We start from the raw sequence: 18,760 nt of genomic DNA, 5'->3' as shown, positions 1-18,760 counted from the left end.
AATTTCCCCATCTCATGGTTGGCTTCCACCACGTAAGTCTCGCCCTCCACGGCACTTATGTATCATTCTCGAGCCATTTACCAACTCTACCAATCAATCCCATCTTCATGCATTACAGCATGATCACACTAGGTCCATCATCCCAATTTACCCGATCAACTTCGATTAAATTTAACCACAACTGGGTTAGCATCCTTTAGCAAGGAGCATCGCCACACCTCTTGATATCACACTGCAAGATATCACCCCCTCGATTCACAAACCTTTTTACTGTCTTGACACCAAAGCACTATCACCATACTTCAACCCTTACGGAATTTAGGTCTGGCTCAGGTATAACCTACAGCATTCCCCAGGTCTTCAGCGTTTAATCGTCTCCACTACAGACGGGTTACTCCACGTAGAGGGCTGCAGTCCCTCCTGTGGACTAACCGTTTGCATCTAGTGGTCCCTAACATTAGACCCATCACTGATAGGTGTCAACCATAGCATTATTCCCACACTAGACCCGTTTCTTTTCCCCTGGTTTCTTTCTCAAATATCTCATAGATCTTCGGTCCCTGACCATCTGCATAATCACTGTGTTGCCCTGTGCTTTAGGCGCGCCAACACTTGGTCACCATCATCGTGTCACTCCATACACTGACCCAACACTAGTTCCCCATCGTGTTGCCCTGTGCTTCAGAGAGTCAACACCCAATCACGTGTCACTCCTATACACTAGCCCAACACTAGTTCCCCATCGTGTTGCCCGGTGCTTCAGAGAGTCAACACCCAATCATTTTTACCGTGTTGTCCCTTACACTGGCCCAACAACAGTTTCCTACAACATGGCTTAGGTCCCACTCTGATCTACTTCGCACCCCGTATCGTGACTTTCACCTTCCAGTCACACCTCTGATATCGAACCCGGCATGACTGCCTCACCGTGCTCGCAGCCACTATTCCTACCAGGCATCCTACTCGATAACAAATCTATCGGATCATTTCCTCCTTAGGACTACTCTAGATGTCCTACCCCTTACAAGAGATTCTCGATCTCACCTGACCAAATTTCTTAAGGTGCTGCTCCACATTTTCGGCATCTGACCGTCACTTGCAGTTCACTAACTTGCTTAGGCCCACGGGCCACTTGCCCTCAATCACCAGCCAACTCATTAGTCCTTTGCCACACGATCCATAGCATCCGATTCGTCACATCAAGTCTTGCACCCATAACATCGAAGCTACCTAAAGCCTTCTCGAGCTATGATGGTTCCACCACCATCTAACCAAAGTCATCTTACTTGGTTACCCTCGCCTTGATAACCTCAAGCCTATACCATAAGCCCTACTCCTCATGACTTCACATCTCTTACCGCTTCAAGACTCTCAAACCATTTCACAACTTAAGGCCTCATGATCTTACCCCACAAGATCACACCTCACGGCTCTTACTCAACATTTGAAAGCTCTGACTTTCTACGACAATGGATCTCAATCCATCATGATTCATTCACCATCCAGCTCATCCTAGAGCTTGATTATCATAGATCTCTCAATCTGCAATCGACATACTGTGCCCATCTCAGGCTCTAGCACCCATAACCATGAAGCGCCAACCATTACCTTCTAGGTAAATTGAGACCTCTCGTTTCTCCTTGCACACTCATAAACACGTTCAGTCACTACGCTCGGCCTGGCCTTCTTGCACGCTTCGCTCAGTCCTCCTTGACTTGGAACTAAAATTCTCGGGCTTCCATGACTTGAAATATAAAATTCGGGGCTTCCACATTATTCACCATGCCCCTGCCCACCTGGCATCCAAAGTTGGTATTTCTTGTGCGCGCATAGCCCACGGATGTCCTGTTGCCACAATTCACTACTCTTGGCCCACACACCGCTCATATCCTTCATTGGGTGACCTCCATATCTCCCATCAAGGATCTCATAACCTTAGGCGTCATCTCGACCCCAGAAATCATAATGAGGGTCTATTCACCTCTCATCTCAATGAGAGTTTAGATTGGCCCCTCATCCATCAATCACATGAAAGGTCACTTGGCCTTTCACAATTAGGACTTCTAATCCCATGGCTCCCACATGCATATCTACGCATGCCCAACTCCTTTATCCCAAATCTGGATCCCCTTGGATTCCAGCTTGACTCACTTGGGATTTCCATCTTACACAAACACCCGCTAAGGTCCATTCGCCACATAACTATCCTTTCTTAGGATATATTTCATTTCATCATGAAATTAACTAGGGTCCACTCCATACCCCAGGCACGTCCCCTCTAGGATCGTTATAACGATACAATCGCATGGCATCATATGCATCCCTCATGCATAACGCACACCCGACTCCTCTCGGAGTCTTTCTACGAACTACCAACGTCATGCCTACTTGGCCATGACTGGCATATACCTCACATGCTCGCTCCGCCTAGAGCCTCTCTATGAGCAACTTTAGCTTACTCCCTTCTCGGAGCTCGTCACACAAGCTGTTGACGACTTCTTTCTTTGGGCTTCGAGCTAATTTCACCCTTAGCTCACCCTAGTTCAAGCACACAACCCTTAGCACAACACTTATGGAAACCACTCCATTTCCTCATACGGACTTGCCCATCTTCCCCCCAGCATAGGGGTACTCCACTAACCCCTTCTTGGATTAGATAAACTTTGGGCTCTCCTTGTCCCATCATGATTCTTATCATGACTCGGCTTTGTGTCCCCACACAAGCCTTAATAATTCAATCACAAGGAAATCTCATCCTTAAAATGCTTCGCATACTCCCAAATTTCACATTCGGGTTCCCAATTCCAATACCCACACTTGGGCATTTGACTCTTCTTTGCTCAACCCGTATCTCTCTTACGGTATATCATCTCAAACCATGATATTTTTCCCTTCCTATAGCAGGAATACCCGAGCACACCATTTCCATCACCATAGACCTCAATGTCTCGACCCAACCCCTAGGGTCCTCGGTCACTTATGGTCCTACTTCCAAGGCCTTCATATCAACCTTCGACCACATTTCTCCAAGCATCTTCCACTTGATGCTCCAACCGCGCTCTGATACCAAACTGTAATGCCCCGCTCCCACCTACCGGTGTTACTCACTAATAGCCAGCTTACTATTCACACGCTAGGGCAAAGATGAAGAGATGGCTACGTTTCAATGAGAAACGGCCTAGGTGGGAACTAGGCTTTGCCCTCTCTTCGCTCCACTCAAGGATTCGAGAAATAACGAGACGACCCCACGAAAATAAAACCCGAAACCTCGAGAAATGCCACCCCTTCTCAAGCTCTTAATGAAGAGCTAAGGGTGACCTCCCAGGATCGAAAGAAATAAACTAACTCCCATACCTCATATCAATTATGGCATAAAGCCTTAATTATAAGAAAAAAATAATCTTTCTTTGCCCCAACAATTAACCCATTTATCTCACCTTCATTTCCTTAAAAAAAAATTGGATTAATATTTCTTTGGAAAAATTTAATAAACTTTTCCTTATCAATCTCCATTGACTTTCACTTTAATTATTTCAAAATACCATAATTTTCCAACCCTTAGGAAATTAATTTTGAAATACAACATCAACGCATCCTCATCCAATTTCAAAATTTAAGGAAAATACTCCATTATTTAATTCCCCAAAATATAGAAATTTTTCCCACATTTGCCTCAAATTCATATTAATTTAATAATTAATTTAAAGGCTAAAATACTCCTTTATTTATTTATTTAACATACATTTTATTTCATAATTTCTCAAAATATCAAAAATAATTAATTAAACAGAAACAAAATTTAAAATAATTAAAAACAACATAGCAGCAAGGGGGGGGCGGCAATAGCAGCCAGCCGCGCCCCCAGCGCGCGGGCCGCCCAGCCGCACGCGCGCATGGCCTAGCAGCTGGCTCACTGGCCGCCTGCAATGCGCACGGCCACGCCTAGGCGTGCCTGACCGCGCGCCCTGGCGCCCCAGCACACTGCCTCCACTCTTTTTTTTATTAAAAAAAATATATATATTTTTTTTAAAACCCAAAATTTCCAGAATGCTTTTACACAACAAATGGCTTCCAAAACATTCAACTTTGCCATCTTTCACCCACATTAAGCATTCATTACATATTTAACAAAATAAATACAACATTAACCACTAAATCACAAATACATACAACTTCACATGCATTTCTCCCTTGCTTCAATACCTTCAACCTTGCCAAACTCCTTTTCCTTTGCATGATTTTCCACCTACATAGAGGTCAAAGGACCTTATGAGCCAAAGCTCAGTAAGAGTGCTATGCAAATGTAAATGTAACATGAGAATATAAACATGTAATCCAAATGCAATGCATATTATGCGTAGTCCTCCATGCCCTCATAACCACTTAGGTTAAGGCACCAACCAACCCCTCTCTCATCACTAGTCCTCCTTATGGCCATAGGTCCACTAGAACACAAAACATGCAAAAGACCATTACACGTAACTCATTCAAAACATGTACAAATACAAGCAAAAACCCCACCACTTGGGGTTATCCCTTACCTTGTTTTCTTTGAAGCTTCAACACTTCCACAAGCCAAGACTCTCTCTTAGACTTTAATCACCTTAAAAGAAAAATAAAATACAACCTTAGCTCTTATACACAAGCATTAAAAACTACTTTAAGAGAGGGAAATAGGCTTAGCTCTTGCTAGCCTTTCTCTTCCTTCTCTTAACCTTAGTTCTTCTTGCTTCTTCACATGTGGGGAAACCTTGAACCAATTTCCCCACTCCCTATTTATAGAACTTTTCTTCTCAATCCATGCCAAATCTCAATATTGCATCCTAGCCATAGATTTCTTCTTAATTCAAGAGACTAAATCTCCATCTTTAACCACTAGCACAATCCTTGTGCTTCTCCCAAATTTAATCCTAGCCATTGATTTTAGGAGAACACTTCTGTAGACTCAAAGAAAACACAAATCCAAGAGACTTTGTCTCCTTGAATCTCATCCATTGATCTTTCTTTGGAGACTAAATCTCATCCCTTGGATCAATCCCAATTTCCCATAATTCTCCTATTTTCCAAATAATTAAATAATGACTAATTTCAAGATTGACTAATTTCCCAATTTTTCATTTAATTTAAATCCACAACTTTTCAAGCATTTAATGGAGACTAAAATAATTTCTTTTTGATTTAAATTTAAAGACTCTTGAAAGACATAATCCATTTACTTTAGCATTTATTTAAATCTACCATTTTTCCACATAAATGCATAACTAATTTCTTTTTAATATGGATTTTCTTTTAATTCTCTCTATCATGGCTCTCATTTAATGCTTGAGAGACTAATTTATTTTCTTTTTGCATTTCTTTAAACACCACTCTTGCTTCACAAGATCATGCCAAGTGTCACCAATTTCTCTTAATCAAATAAATCCTTATTCCCAAATTTAATTAAATCTCATTCCATAATATTTTGCCAAGTGTCACAAATCTAACCATACTTGGCTTCTAATTAAATTTCCTAATTATCCATACACTTAATCAAGAATTAAATTCTTCCAAAATTTAATTCTCCAATATAAATAATTTCTCCAAAAATAATTTATCTTTCTATGGGATGGGACTCAATATTACCATTTTGCCACTCCTAAGGCATCCTATACATTATGTGTCTTCTCTTTGGTTCAAGGGAAATTTTGAAAATTTTCATATACCATTTTTCCCTTAATCGATAATTTTATCATGACTTATCAAGGGTATTATACCTACCTCCGTGATCCTCGACGGGACAATCAATCCCAAGAAGCTAGGAGAGTCCTTGCCGAGTAACAGGCCAGCTAGCGTGGTGATATGTGCCCGCCACGTGTCCCTTTTGGATTCGAGTAGGATGGTGTCAATGGATTATCTCCTTTTGGACACGGGGCACAGAACCCATGGTTACCTTTTCTGGGGTATTATTGTAATTAAGCATTCGAGGTGATGGTTATTGTAATACCCCGAGAGCCTAGAGAAGTTAGTATATATCGAGGATAAGTAAGGAATGAAACAACACCAGCTGGATATCTTTTGCGCTGAATGCAGGCAAAGAACTCCAAGGTTAAGCGTACTTGACCTAGGGAAATCCAAGGATGGGTGACCCCCCTAGGAAGTTTGCGTAGGCCCATCAGGGTAAGTTGTTCTGGACCTTCTTATCGCTCGATCCGGGATGTTACAGGTGCTATCAGATCCGACCCTTGGTGAAAGCAATCCGATGAGGGCGGGGAGTGGCGCCAAGGCTCGAGGGCCTGTACAAGGAGCGACTTCTGGCAGGCTTCTAGGATGGCAGCCCCCAAATGGGAGAAGGCCTGGGACCAGTTGTAAGGTCGCATGACGAGGATGTCATGTGCTTAAGGGGGGGAGAATGTAATACCCCGAGAGCCTAGAGAAGTTAGTATATATCGAGGATAAGTAAGGAAGGACACAACACCAGCTGGATATCTTTTGGGTTGAATGCAGGGAAAGAACTCCAAGGTTAAGCGTGCTTGACCTAGGGAAATCCAAGGATGGGTGACCCCCCTGGGAAGTTCGCGTAGGCCCATCAGGGTAAGTTATTCCGGACCTTCTTATCACTCGATGCGGGATGTTACAGTTATTCCCCTCATTAGGCACCCTTATACTTATTACAAACTTGAGTACCCTAACTACTATTATAATACATCATTGTTGTACATTCTCACGAGTATATAATAAATCAAAACCCAAAGCTAATGAAGCTCCACCTCCTTGCCCACGTTTTGAACTGGAACCTGAAACACCTGATACTTCTAATATACCTGAAATGTGGAACATTCCAGGGGTATCAACCCATCTTAGATATTACATCTAAGTGAGTGAATTAGAAAGGAAAGATATGTGCATGCAAATGCAATAATGCTACTATGAAGTCCACATTGTGGTAGCAATGCCAGGGTGTTGCAATCACCCCTACGGTCATCATAGTCACTCTTGGCTCACCGTAAGAGCACGAGATCTTCTATGATATTCCAACAACTAGCCACAGTCACCAACACGAACATGATATATGACAAAGCAAGAGGAATATGCATATACAAGGGAAAATATGACATGTAAGCCACAAAGGCATGATATGCAAGTCAACACCCCCACCCAATGAAGCCAAAATAATCGGGATGTAGCAAAAGGATGCAAGAAACATCACCTTGCTAGTTTGGGCTTGTCAGTGCACTGTTCATAGTATTCGGGAATAGTTTTATGCAAATATCACAAGATTTTGTAAACCAAACTCAAAATACTTTTACATAAGGTTGTAGGGAATTAAAAGAGGGTCAACACTAAAAATTTATAGGTCAAGAGGAGGTCTCATGCACCCTCACATGATGCCAGAAGGTGGTTGATGTGCCCTCACACGCAGCCCTTTACCGGCGCATGAGCTGCACGCGCCGCCTTTAAAAATCGCACAGCTCCACATTTTTTTGGGTTTTCAGCCATAACTTCCTCATTTTACCTCTATTTTGACCCCTGTTTGAACTTATGTCACCCTTATTCAACCCTCTATTAGATTATAAAAAGAAACTAGACTTACCTTGCAGTTTCGCTGACTTTTGGCATGCTTTATAGTAGAGACACAAACTTTCCAACAAGCCTCGTTTCCTCTTCAATTTTCTCCCCCGATTTTGGTAGAACCTTTCCTCTATTTTTGTAGCGTTTCCCCTCTCCAAAGTTCCTTTCTTTCCCTTCTTGAAGAATGTCCAAAATGAATAACCCCAAAGCCCTTATTTATAAGAAACTCCGGCGAACCAAATAGCGTCACGTGTCGAGTCATCATGAGACTTCAAATCCTATCTCCTAAGTGGCCAATGAATGCTTGCCACATGTTCTTAGGGATAAGGTTTGGAGACTTTTGCAAACTTTAAGACTAAGTAAGCTTTTCTTGGCCAATCACGCGATGCCATCTCAATGGGTCATTATGAGCCATCATGTGACCTTATCTTATCTTCCAAGTGGCCAATGGTTGATTGCCATGTGTCTCACTTAGAGGCTATGCAACTTGGAGGGTAAGAAAAGCAAAGATATTTTGATGAGATATTTTAAAGTTTTAAGAAACGACACTTTGGCCCAAACTTTTCAGGTAACTGCACGTAGACCCCTTGCAACGTGGTCCCTAGGCTATTTTTAATTGCACTTTTTAGTCTCCAAAAAATGAACTTATTACGCCAATACCCCAAGATTTTAGATAAATTACACTTTTACTCAAACTTCAATATTTACGATTTCGTCACTGGTTCAAAAATTGAACATTTGTCTTAAGGCTTCCATAATCCTTTGAAATGACCTATTTCCCTAAGTATTAGAACCTAATAACTTCAGGTGTTACCTCATATTAGAGTTTAAAAACTCGGGGTATTACAAAAGCAATTGGGGGCATACGAGAATGCCATGCCCTCTCTCTATTCCTATCTTGATTCTTCCTCTTCACTTCATCTCTACCCCTCTCCCAACATCTTCTTCTTCTCCTCATTTCTCCTCCATTTTTTTCTTCTTCCATTGTTCTTGTGTTGGAGCTTCAAAATGGTGGACTTCTAGCTCTAAAAGGGTGCTTCTTCTTCTTTGATTTGAGCTTCAAAGGTAAGTTCCATTCTCCTATTTTTGTTAATGCAATTTCTTCTTCTTTGATTTCTCTTCAAGTGAAAGTTTCATCCTCCTTCTCTTTCAAGCAAGCCTCCAATACCTATCTTTTCTGAAGGATGGCTTAAATGGCTCTTTTGTGGGTATGATCATGGGTTTGTTCTTATTGTAACGTTGAAAACCCTTTTTGATAGTTAATGGGTTTTCCTGCAATTTTCTGGAATTTTAAGGATTTTCTTACTTGAGATGTCATTGAGTCTCATTAAAAGTCTCTGTGGGGTTTGTTTCATCCCATTTTCATTCAAGTTTCCATCAGTTGACTGAAGTTGTAACTTCGGTTGACTAAAATTGTAACTTCAGTCAATTAAAGTTGTTGCTTCAGTCTACCTAAGTCGTCTAGCAACTTGTGGATATCTTCGATCGAGGGTTCGGTCTACCTAAGATCATGGGGTTAGCTTTTTGTCCATCTTCGGTTGACCTAAATTGAATTTTGGTCAATTGAAACTTAAGAATCGGCATTCTGCCCAACTTCGATCGACCTAAGTTAGATTTTAGTTTACTAAAGCTTGAAAATCCGCATTTTGCCCAACTTTGATAGACCAAAGTTGAATTTCAATCTACCGAAGTTGAATTTCGATCGACCGAAGTTACTTAGTCGTTTCAGCCTTCGGTCAGATTGCTCACGTTATACTCTTTCAAGGATAACTTTTTGTGTAAATGTCCAATTTGCAAACCGTTTAATGTGTTGTAAACTAGACTCGATAGGCTTTGATTTGGTATATAATTTGAGTTATTTGGACTAGAGTTGTTCTTGATAGAGGGTCGTGAACTACCAATTCAAAATTAAATTTTTTATTTATAGTCTGATGTTCTGGTAATTGGGGAGTAACTCTCTGGGATGTTATCCAAATTGAAATTTGATTTCATGCCATAATATAGAATTCACAAGATTATTTTTCCATATTTCTTGAATTATGTTGAGAAATTTTCATGACACGTACATGGTTGGCATGATCATGGGATTTCATGTGTGATGCATAACATGATTACTATTATTTACACGCCTATTATTTTGCGTGGTGACTATGTTCTGCAAGGTGAAAAAAGAATATCCTAAAGGAGTGCCTGACGCAGGTTAAGGTGGCCATAAGCCCATAGGCAATGCTTAAACCAAATGAGTGGCTGGTTGATTTTTATATATACATATACATTCATGCATGTGAATGAAAGGCCTTGACGACCAATGTGATGCGTGAAAATCTATGTATTCCTGAGAAATGAAATATTGCATGAGATGCATAATGATGATGGCATGGAGGTGATATTAATGATGAGGATTTAATAAGTGATTCTTATTTATAATCAGGGAGTCGGGTGTACTCTACTTTGGACTATCCATGCCTTAATTTTGTTCATTCATTTGTTGAAAATATATACTTGCTGAGTCTTATGGCTCACCTTGCTTACTCATGTCATTTCAGGTAAGGGAAAAGAAATTACTAAGGGTGAGTCCAGTGGGGCTAGAGCCCAGAATTAGGTTGAGTACATAGATGTCCCAGCCTCAAGATCCAGGGGTGTTGTTTTGAGGGCGATGTAGAAGATTAATTTTGTAATTAGTTTATTGCTCTTTTATTTTGAAATTGTGTGGGTGGCAGGCCCAATGTATGTAGAGAATGATGTAACCTTTTATTTTGGCTTGTAGCTAATATGAAATGAAGAATGGGTTATTTTGGAAATTTTTTGCATTTGTATTCATTTTGAATGCACCTTCTCTCGAACTTCTCATGCTAGCGGGTAAATCTGGGAGGGGGCCTTGATAGACTAATCTAATTGGTTTGATTTTTTTTTTAATTTCCTTTATGTACATGCTGTTAATTATTATCTTCTTTAAGAGTAGTTGTTGCTTGTTTTTTTATACTTTTAGGGCACAACTCTAAATTTGAATAAGTTGTGGTTTCTTGCTAAGTTAGTATTGGAAGTTACAAATTCTTAAGACATGAGGGTGATAATATCTTAGAAATCCTATGAAAAGGCTTTATAAGCAAACATGGATACCAATATGTGCATGCATGGTTATTGACTCTTACGTCTTTATGGTTTTTTTTTTTTTTTTTTTTCATTTTTGTGGTAATTTTCCTAACATGACTACAATTGGTGGCAAATTCCACTAATAGTTTTAAAGAATACTGACCATAAATCATTTTTACGCCTCCGTTGCTACTTTTTAATTGAACTACTTCAGCTTAATTTAAAAGCAAACATAGATATCAATATATGCCAAATAAGGTCTAATATTTTATTCAAATCAAGAAAGGTTACAATCTCAAAAAACACAATATAATTATTACACGAAACTCGCATTCCTGAGGACGACTTTAATACCACTCAGTTACAAGCCGTTTGGCACATTACCACTTGCTGGCTCTGCATGTGCTGGATTGAGTTTCGCCTGTCCAGGATTTAAGCCAACTCTCAAGCAAACCTTGGAACCCACTGGAAGGCTTCTTTCGATTCATATCCTCTTTATGTGGTTGTGGATACAGCTTTTCAATACTTGGTGGCGAAGAACTTGGAGGTGATATTCCTCGATTCACATCCTCTTTGTGTGGTTGTGGATACAGCTTTTCAAGACTTGGTGGCGAAGAACCTTTAGCTGATATTCGTCGATTCACATCCTCTTTATGTGGTTGTGGATACAGCTTTTCAAGACTTGGTGGCGAAGAACTTCGAGGTGGTATTCCTACAATTTAGAAAGCAACTCTTTTAAGTCACATGCTAAAATTTAAGTTCAATATAAAAACAATACTGTAAAATATATATAATCCTAACATTAACAGCGTTTATAAGTTGACTTCGATCCTTTCAAATTTATTTATTCCCTAGCAGATACACTTAAAAAATTCAGAACTGTTTGGCAAACTAAGCTATATATATTTATTCCTTATCAAGGAGAAGCAATTAATTTGAATGGAAGAATAGAAACAAATTAAGGCAGTTGTACCCACACAGCATGTAATGTAATTATTATATATATAATTAATTTGAATGGAAGAAAAAGAACTATGGTATGGTACAGTACGAGACTTAGTCCAATAATTAATTAACCACTATGATTGATTGTAGTGTTATTATTTTTATTTTCCTGGAAACTTTAACTCTTAGATGAAAAAGAAATTAAAAAAAAAAAAACAGATCTTCTTCTCATTGACCAAAAACAAAAACAAAAAACAAGTGGTCTGTATCATAAAAAGAAATCGATACTTGTGGAAGCAACTTGGACATTTACAGAAATCTATGAAGTAGACAAATATGCATTCCTCGTATAATTCCATACCCCAGCAACGGATAGATACCATAAGCTAAACTTCTAGTCCCGTTTTTACATATAATTAAAAAATTAGCTTACTCCAAAAATCTAGAGTTGACATATGAAATAATAGTCAGATGAAGTTAGTGAAGGAACAGAATTCAACCAGAATCAAATAACACAAATCAGAATTGAAAAACGAAATGGGAAAAAATTGACAATTATGAAATGCCTCCGACAATGTGACAATTATCCTCAATAGCCCAACAGATTGTTATAAATGGATATAAAATACTCATACTGAAAATTATCCTCCACTACGGTGTCGCATTATCACAGAGTCCAAAATCTAAGTTGGTCTGATATTATGAACTTCAAAGTTTTAGTGATTTGGTTAAGCAATGCCTACTTGTAATCTGGATCGCAACAAATTCATGTGAGAGTGCTTACGAAGATTAGTGTTAATGATGTACGAATGATGCATGAATTAAGATTGAAGTAAACGTTTTCTTGATCAACCTTAGACTGGAAGAGTTCTTTCAACTAATTAATCAAAAGATGAATCGCCAAGCCAGCAGAGAGCCAGAGACATATATATTTGGAGATGAACCCCCAGATTATATATATACATGAAAACGCGCTATATATATGCTGCATAGAAGATCATTCCTACATCATTTTTTATCTCTATATATATGCAGAATCTAAGCGTGTTTTCAAAATTTGTATCCTCAAGTATACTCCATCTATTTTCCAGGACATGCACCGTTCAGATCAACAACAACTTAGATTATCACGTGTAAAAATAGAAATATTTTCCGTGTAACCTAATCTGCGTGCGAACTTTGTCATTTTACCCACAGAACACAAATCGATCACAAAATTTCGTCCGAGCCACATACGGAGAAGCCAAAATCCACAAATCGCCATATACCCATTAACCAATATGCGAAAACTATCGCTGAATCGTACATACATGAAAATGTGCCTAGATTCTGCATATAGAGATCGTTTTTCTTCGAGCCCTATAAACATTCTCTTCCAATTAGAGACGTGGATAGACGAAAACGCGCCTAGATTCTGCATATAGAGATCAAAAACAGAGCCAGAAACAGAATATATATACAAAAATTGGAGAAAGGTAGAGATGGAAACCTGGAGAGGGAACCATGACGAAGCTCGAGCTCTTGACAGCGGCCGGTCGCTGCACTTGGCTTTTAATGTTCTGGTCAGACAACGCTGGGAGTTTCAGATCAATCAACTGAAACTTATTGGAATTCACATGGCTTTTAATAATTTGGGTGAATATTTTTTCTGTTTTATATTACCAGTTGTTAAGAATGCACATGGCTGGCTTGCAGGTTTTTTCTCGATCGGCTCAGTTAATTAAATGAAAGACTTATTGGAAGGGAAGGGGTATTTAATTTTAAATATGAAGTCAAGGTCATTTAATATATGTTGGATGAAGACTAATGATGGTTCACATGTGCAGACCCAACAAGTGGTAATACCAAACAGATATTTATTTTGTCTTGGCTTCAACCACCCAAAAAAATTAATAAGAAAAGACTTTTGTTTCATCATAATCGTCCCCAGAGAAGCTATTTTTTCTAATATTTAAAAATACTTTTTTGCTTTTACTAACATGGTTATGTTCTTCCTTTTGATCAATACATAATTATCAGTCTAATTTACGCGCCCATAATTATATGCCTCTTCCTTCACTAAACATATTGATACTATATATATGAATTTAATTAAAAGTAGTGTTATTTGTACAACTACAAGTATACATTTTATCTTAGGCCTTTTCTCGTCACATCTTTTCTCGTTAACTTTAATTTTTGGCATAACCAGTTTTTGATATGTTATCAAAGTTTCTATGACCAAATAATACTATGTTTAATTATTGCTACCCACATTAGTTAATAATTAAATCAAATCAAATCAAATTAGATCCACTTAAATTATTTTTTTTATCTTTTATATAAATGTGCTGTGATAATTGCTCTTTAATTTGCACACATGCACCCATTTAAACTAATTTATATTCTCTACACCTCTTACATGTAGTCCAGAGTCATCATTTTTTTAAGGAGTAACTATTGTGCATTCTCGCAGATGGGCAATGCCGCAGACAAAGACGAGAAAATATTTGATCAGATTATTGACCAAATGCCAATCTATATACTGCATTCCGTATCACTCTCATCATGGGATACAAAGGCACTACTCATCATGGAGGATTTAGTTATAAAATTTGTTGAAGTTGTTGCTTCTTGGTCCGAACAAATCATCCATTAATATAACCTCATCAATGGCAGCCTTGAAGGAAAACCCTGTTTCTATTGCTGGGACTCCTATACAGAAATTTCAACAACCACTTGATCACATTTGAACTAATTCAGTACATCTGTGAATTAACATTATTATCGGACACAGAGTACAACAAAGAAGATGTTGTCTCAATGGCTGTATACTGGGCAATTGTAAGTACGGTAGCTGGCTATATTCAAATCACTTTGATCGTAGACAATGGGTGAGTTCTTGTTCTTTTCAGTGTTGAATTCTTATCTACCTATATGTGTCACTTGGACTCAGCGAAGAGACTAATTAACTAGCCCCTGGGCGCCAGGGGATCTCCCTGAAGAGGGTTGCCCACCAAGTGGGATCGTTGTTTTTGCGTCAGAGGGGACTTGAACTCGACACCTAAACCTGAAGGCCGAAGTGCAAAGCTTTAACTGGACCCTTACTGACCAACTGAGCCAACTGGCCTAATTGGCAATGTGCAGTAGTATTTATCAAAGATTCCAACGCGTCTAATGATGGATAATATTTTTAGATAAAATTGATCTAAAGATGAGTATGGACTAGTCAGCTGTCATCACTAATCATCTTATGAAAATATTACAAACTGAATTTCTGTCTGAACTGTTATACTCTTTAATATTTCTAGATAGTATTTAGATTTGGGCGTGTTCAATGCAAGACAGTCTCATTGACTTTATCTTAAACCAGTTGTAATTGAAAAACAAATTTTAATACAATTATTTGGAAATGGTTATTAGGGTGTCACATATGCATTATAAAATTAACAATTATTTGGGGTAATTTTTTATTCAATGAGTTTATTTTCAACATAAAATAATACAACTTGAAAATCATTCCAAATCATATTCAAACATATCGCTCACCATTAATTGTTTAACATAGTTGCAAATGATTTATTCAACTAATTAATTACAATGTGAAAGCAATATCCAAATCAAAGCTTCCTTGATCATGTGGCTAGCCAATTCTTCTAATTGGAATTAGAGCTTGTTTGGATCGGCTTAACTTTTTAAACAGCCAAGTTGCTACGCACCGTTCATGTTCACTCAATTGATTTTGATAATCTTCATTAATTGCTGTTTCAATCTTAATCTTTTTGTATAGGTGTGGATGGTTCAGTTTTAGTTATTTTGCTGTTTCATTAATTTGACCCTTTGAAATTTATTAGCCGGTTAAGAATTAAGTTTTGAAGTTAAACTAATGATATTTATTCAATGGGTGTATATCATTTATTCAATGGGTGTATATTGGGCAATTGTAAGTGCAGTAGCTGGCTATATTCAAATTAATTTGATCGTAGGCAATGGGTGAGTTCTTGTTCCTTTCAGTGTTGAATTCTCACCTACCCAGGGAAGTGGCATTAGAACTCTCCCACCTAATTTCCAATCTTAGTCAAATCCTTAACCACCTCAAGCACCACTACACAATTTGCAAACCACAAATAGGTAAGTATATCAACTTTTTTTTTATATATTTTAAAAAATTTGAATTCATAGTCTTCAATTTTAAATTTTTTTAACTACTATCATTAATTTAAACTTATTGAAGTAAGTATATAACGGTACTCTATATTTTACAATATATATTCTCAAAGTTATTATTAATTAATCCATGTAGAGGAGATGGAGGTTCATATTCAATCCAATGCATTGTTTGATGATATTTTTGAAAATAAAAATGAATCATCTTATGCTCTTATTGACATCTTGAAGATTATGAAGAGACTCATATATGCCAAAGATGGTCACCAATCAGTAATTGACACATCTATTATGGCTGAGGTTATTTTTTTTTCTAATTTTTTTTTTAATAAGTAAAGGCAGTTATAATTTTTTTTTTACTTTAACTGCGATTATGAGATTTTACACAGAACCTACAAGCAGGGGCTTTGTGGTTTTATGTTTAAAGTCATAGTTGTAATCAAATCATATAAAGCCAAAAATCAGTCATACCATACAATTATGAATCTACAGTGTTAATTAAAAATGAAATGCACGTAATTTATCTCTTTTTGAAAGATATTTAGTCAACATTGGTATTAACGGGAGATTTTAAGACTTCAACTAATGTAATTAATTTTGGAAACAACTTATTCTCTCTGTTGACTACCCTAATATTTTTTATTTTGTGTGCAAACAGGTTGAAATTGAGGTCCTACAGGAAAAAACTGTTTTGCTGCTTATTTCAGATCTAGATATATCCAGGAAAGACATTTCAAAACTTTTAAAAATTTATGAGAAAATAAAAACAAAAAATTATTACAAGATTGTTTGGATTCGAGTTGTGTGGAAATGGACACAAGAGCTAAGGAAGAAATTTGAAAATTTAAAATCCCAGATGTCATGGTACATAGTTTGCTACGACTCACCAATTGCAGGTCTCTGGTACTTCAAAGGACGTTGGATCTATAAAAAGCCTTCGGTTGTTCTGATTAATCATCTGGGTAAAGTGGAGAAACAAGCTTCCTTAGATACAATATACATCTATACAGAGTCTTCCTCCAAACGCATTATGATTGGTTAGTAACATTATTATACACACAAACACCCTATTCAGATTACTAAAACGTAGTAGGTTAGGGAAATTATTCTTGTTTACTGAAATCTTTTATTTTTCTTCTAACATGTAGGTGTAAGGACATAGGTCAGATTACTATATATTAATTCTATAAGTTGCATAAAGTAAAGGAAATCCCTAACTCCTCAACTAGAAAAAAGTATTATTTCAAATATTGAAAAAGATTTTACGAGATAATTCTGAGAGTAGGTGAGGAAGATGAAGCTGGGCGAGGTATTAATTTTGAGTTGAAAAATTAAGGGTAAATTTGTAATTTAGAAAGATGATAGATATGTAATTTTAACTAGGATTGTCAACAAAATTGTTGGCCAAATTGGCCATCTAGCATTATCCATCCAGATTGATAATAGAAAGTTGGGTGAATGGATCAGAAGTCAACTAGCAAATGGCTCTTGAATTTATTGCAACGGCTAAGATCGCTTGCCCGAGACGGTGATCGTGCCACATGGCACGTTGCAGTTTGTCTTTCTTGCGAGTAGGGGCACATTGTCCAGTCGAGCCCCACGTCACCTTTTCGAGGCTAGTATGCCATTGCCCACACCTAACATTTTAGGATAATGCTATATGGCTAATTTGGCTGACAATGCAGTTGACAATCTAATTAGTTGCGAGATTTTAACCAAATTCTCGCAAGAAATTGAAGGCCAATTCTCTGCCCAATTATTTTGAATCGCTGCCCAAATTGAGAGACCCACGTATTCCCCCCCCTCCCAAATCAGAGCTTCCTCCTCACCTTCTTTTTCTCTCTCTTTCTCCACAACGTCTTCCTGTGCTTCTTCCTCTCCCAATCCCCTCTCTATCTCTCTCTCTCTTTCTCCAAAAATTTGAGCTTCTTCCTTCACCTCACTCGCCCGCACTAAAGCAAGAACCCATCCACCTGCCCAAAAATCTGATGCCTCCTCGATCTCTGAGATTTTCAGCGTCCCCTCCTGCAGCAGCGGCAATCCTCTGGCGTCCCCTCCAGCGCTCTGGCAACATCCCCTCCACCTCCCAGCCTCAGTCTCTCCTTCTCTCTCTTGAGGCTGAGTCGATCCAATCCTCCTCGTACTGGAACACATTGCTGATTGATCCGCTTTGTGAAGACGACAGTCATATGATTGAGTTTGGTAATGGTCAAGCTTGAAAGCAGTTGCCCTTCTGTGTTCGTAGGAGCTTCTTTGGCCCAAAATGTCCAACACTTGACCTCTCTTCTTCTCCCAACCAAATTCATTTGTGTTTATCCTCCTCCTATAACCCGATGCCTCATCAGTTGTTTGAGAACAAGCGTCTAGTTTCTAGTCACGAGAAAGAAAAAGAGACCAAGAGCTTATGTTGGAGGATATAGAGGCTCCCCAAGGGAGAACCTGTTGGGGCTGCATTCTAGAGCTGGATGGGCGACGACTTTCCCGTCCACACAGGTAACATCTTTCACGCCATCAACCGTTTAAGAAAGCTTCGACTGAACAAACGCGCACTCGAGGTGAAAAGATTTTCTCTTCTCTTCCATAGCTACACAAAGTTCACCACCTGTTTGTAAATGTGCTGAAAAGAATTGTGCCAATTGCACAATTAGGTAAATGCAAGGAATGTTGAACTTATCTATCCAATTTTTTTTCAACTGCTCCATTGAATTAATACCGTAGGCTATAATGTACCGAAATGCATCGACTAATTTCATTGCCACTGCCAATCCGTTAAGTATGATCTTTATATTAGATTTATGTTTAAATATTGTATGTTCACAGTTGTTTTAGTAAGCATAATTTGAGCATGAAATAGCATTCTAATAACGAATAAGTTCACGTCAGTAGGATGAAGAAACAAGAATAAGCATTTGATTGTGTCTGAGGTTTACTATCTACCTACAACCTTTTACAGGTGATGGAATGGGTGATCAGGGAAAGGCATTTGGCAGGATTGGGGTTCTAAGTCATGCTGAACAACTTTGGTTAG

At 38.3% G+C, this 18,760-nt stretch overlaps 1 protein-coding gene across 1 annotated transcript; it reads right to left on the bottom strand.

Annotated features, from left to right (window-relative positions):
• Positions 1-10,886: 10,886 nt before the first annotated feature.
• Positions 10,887-13,282, bottom strand: LOC127803017 (uncharacterized). The gene is made up of 2 exons (XM_052339002.1): positions 13,076-13,282; positions 10,887-11,353 (listed from the first exon to the last, which is right to left on the bottom strand). The coding sequence occupies exons 1-2, from the start codon at positions 13,089-13,091 to the stop codon at positions 11,022-11,024; spliced, it is 348 nt and encodes a 115-aa protein (XP_052194962.1). The 5' UTR covers positions 13,092-13,282; the 3' UTR covers positions 10,887-11,021.
• Between the last annotated feature and the right edge of the window lie 5,478 nt (positions 13,283-18,760).

The sequence above is a fragment of the Diospyros lotus genome, chromosome 6 (assembly GCF_014633365.1).
Source record: "Diospyros lotus cultivar Yz01 chromosome 6, ASM1463336v1, whole genome shotgun sequence".
NCBI lineage: Eukaryota > Viridiplantae > Streptophyta > Magnoliopsida > Ericales > Ebenaceae > Diospyros > Diospyros lotus.
The sequence above is the reverse complement of the archived record's forward strand: the minus strand, read 5'-3'. Positions and strand labels throughout refer to the sequence as shown.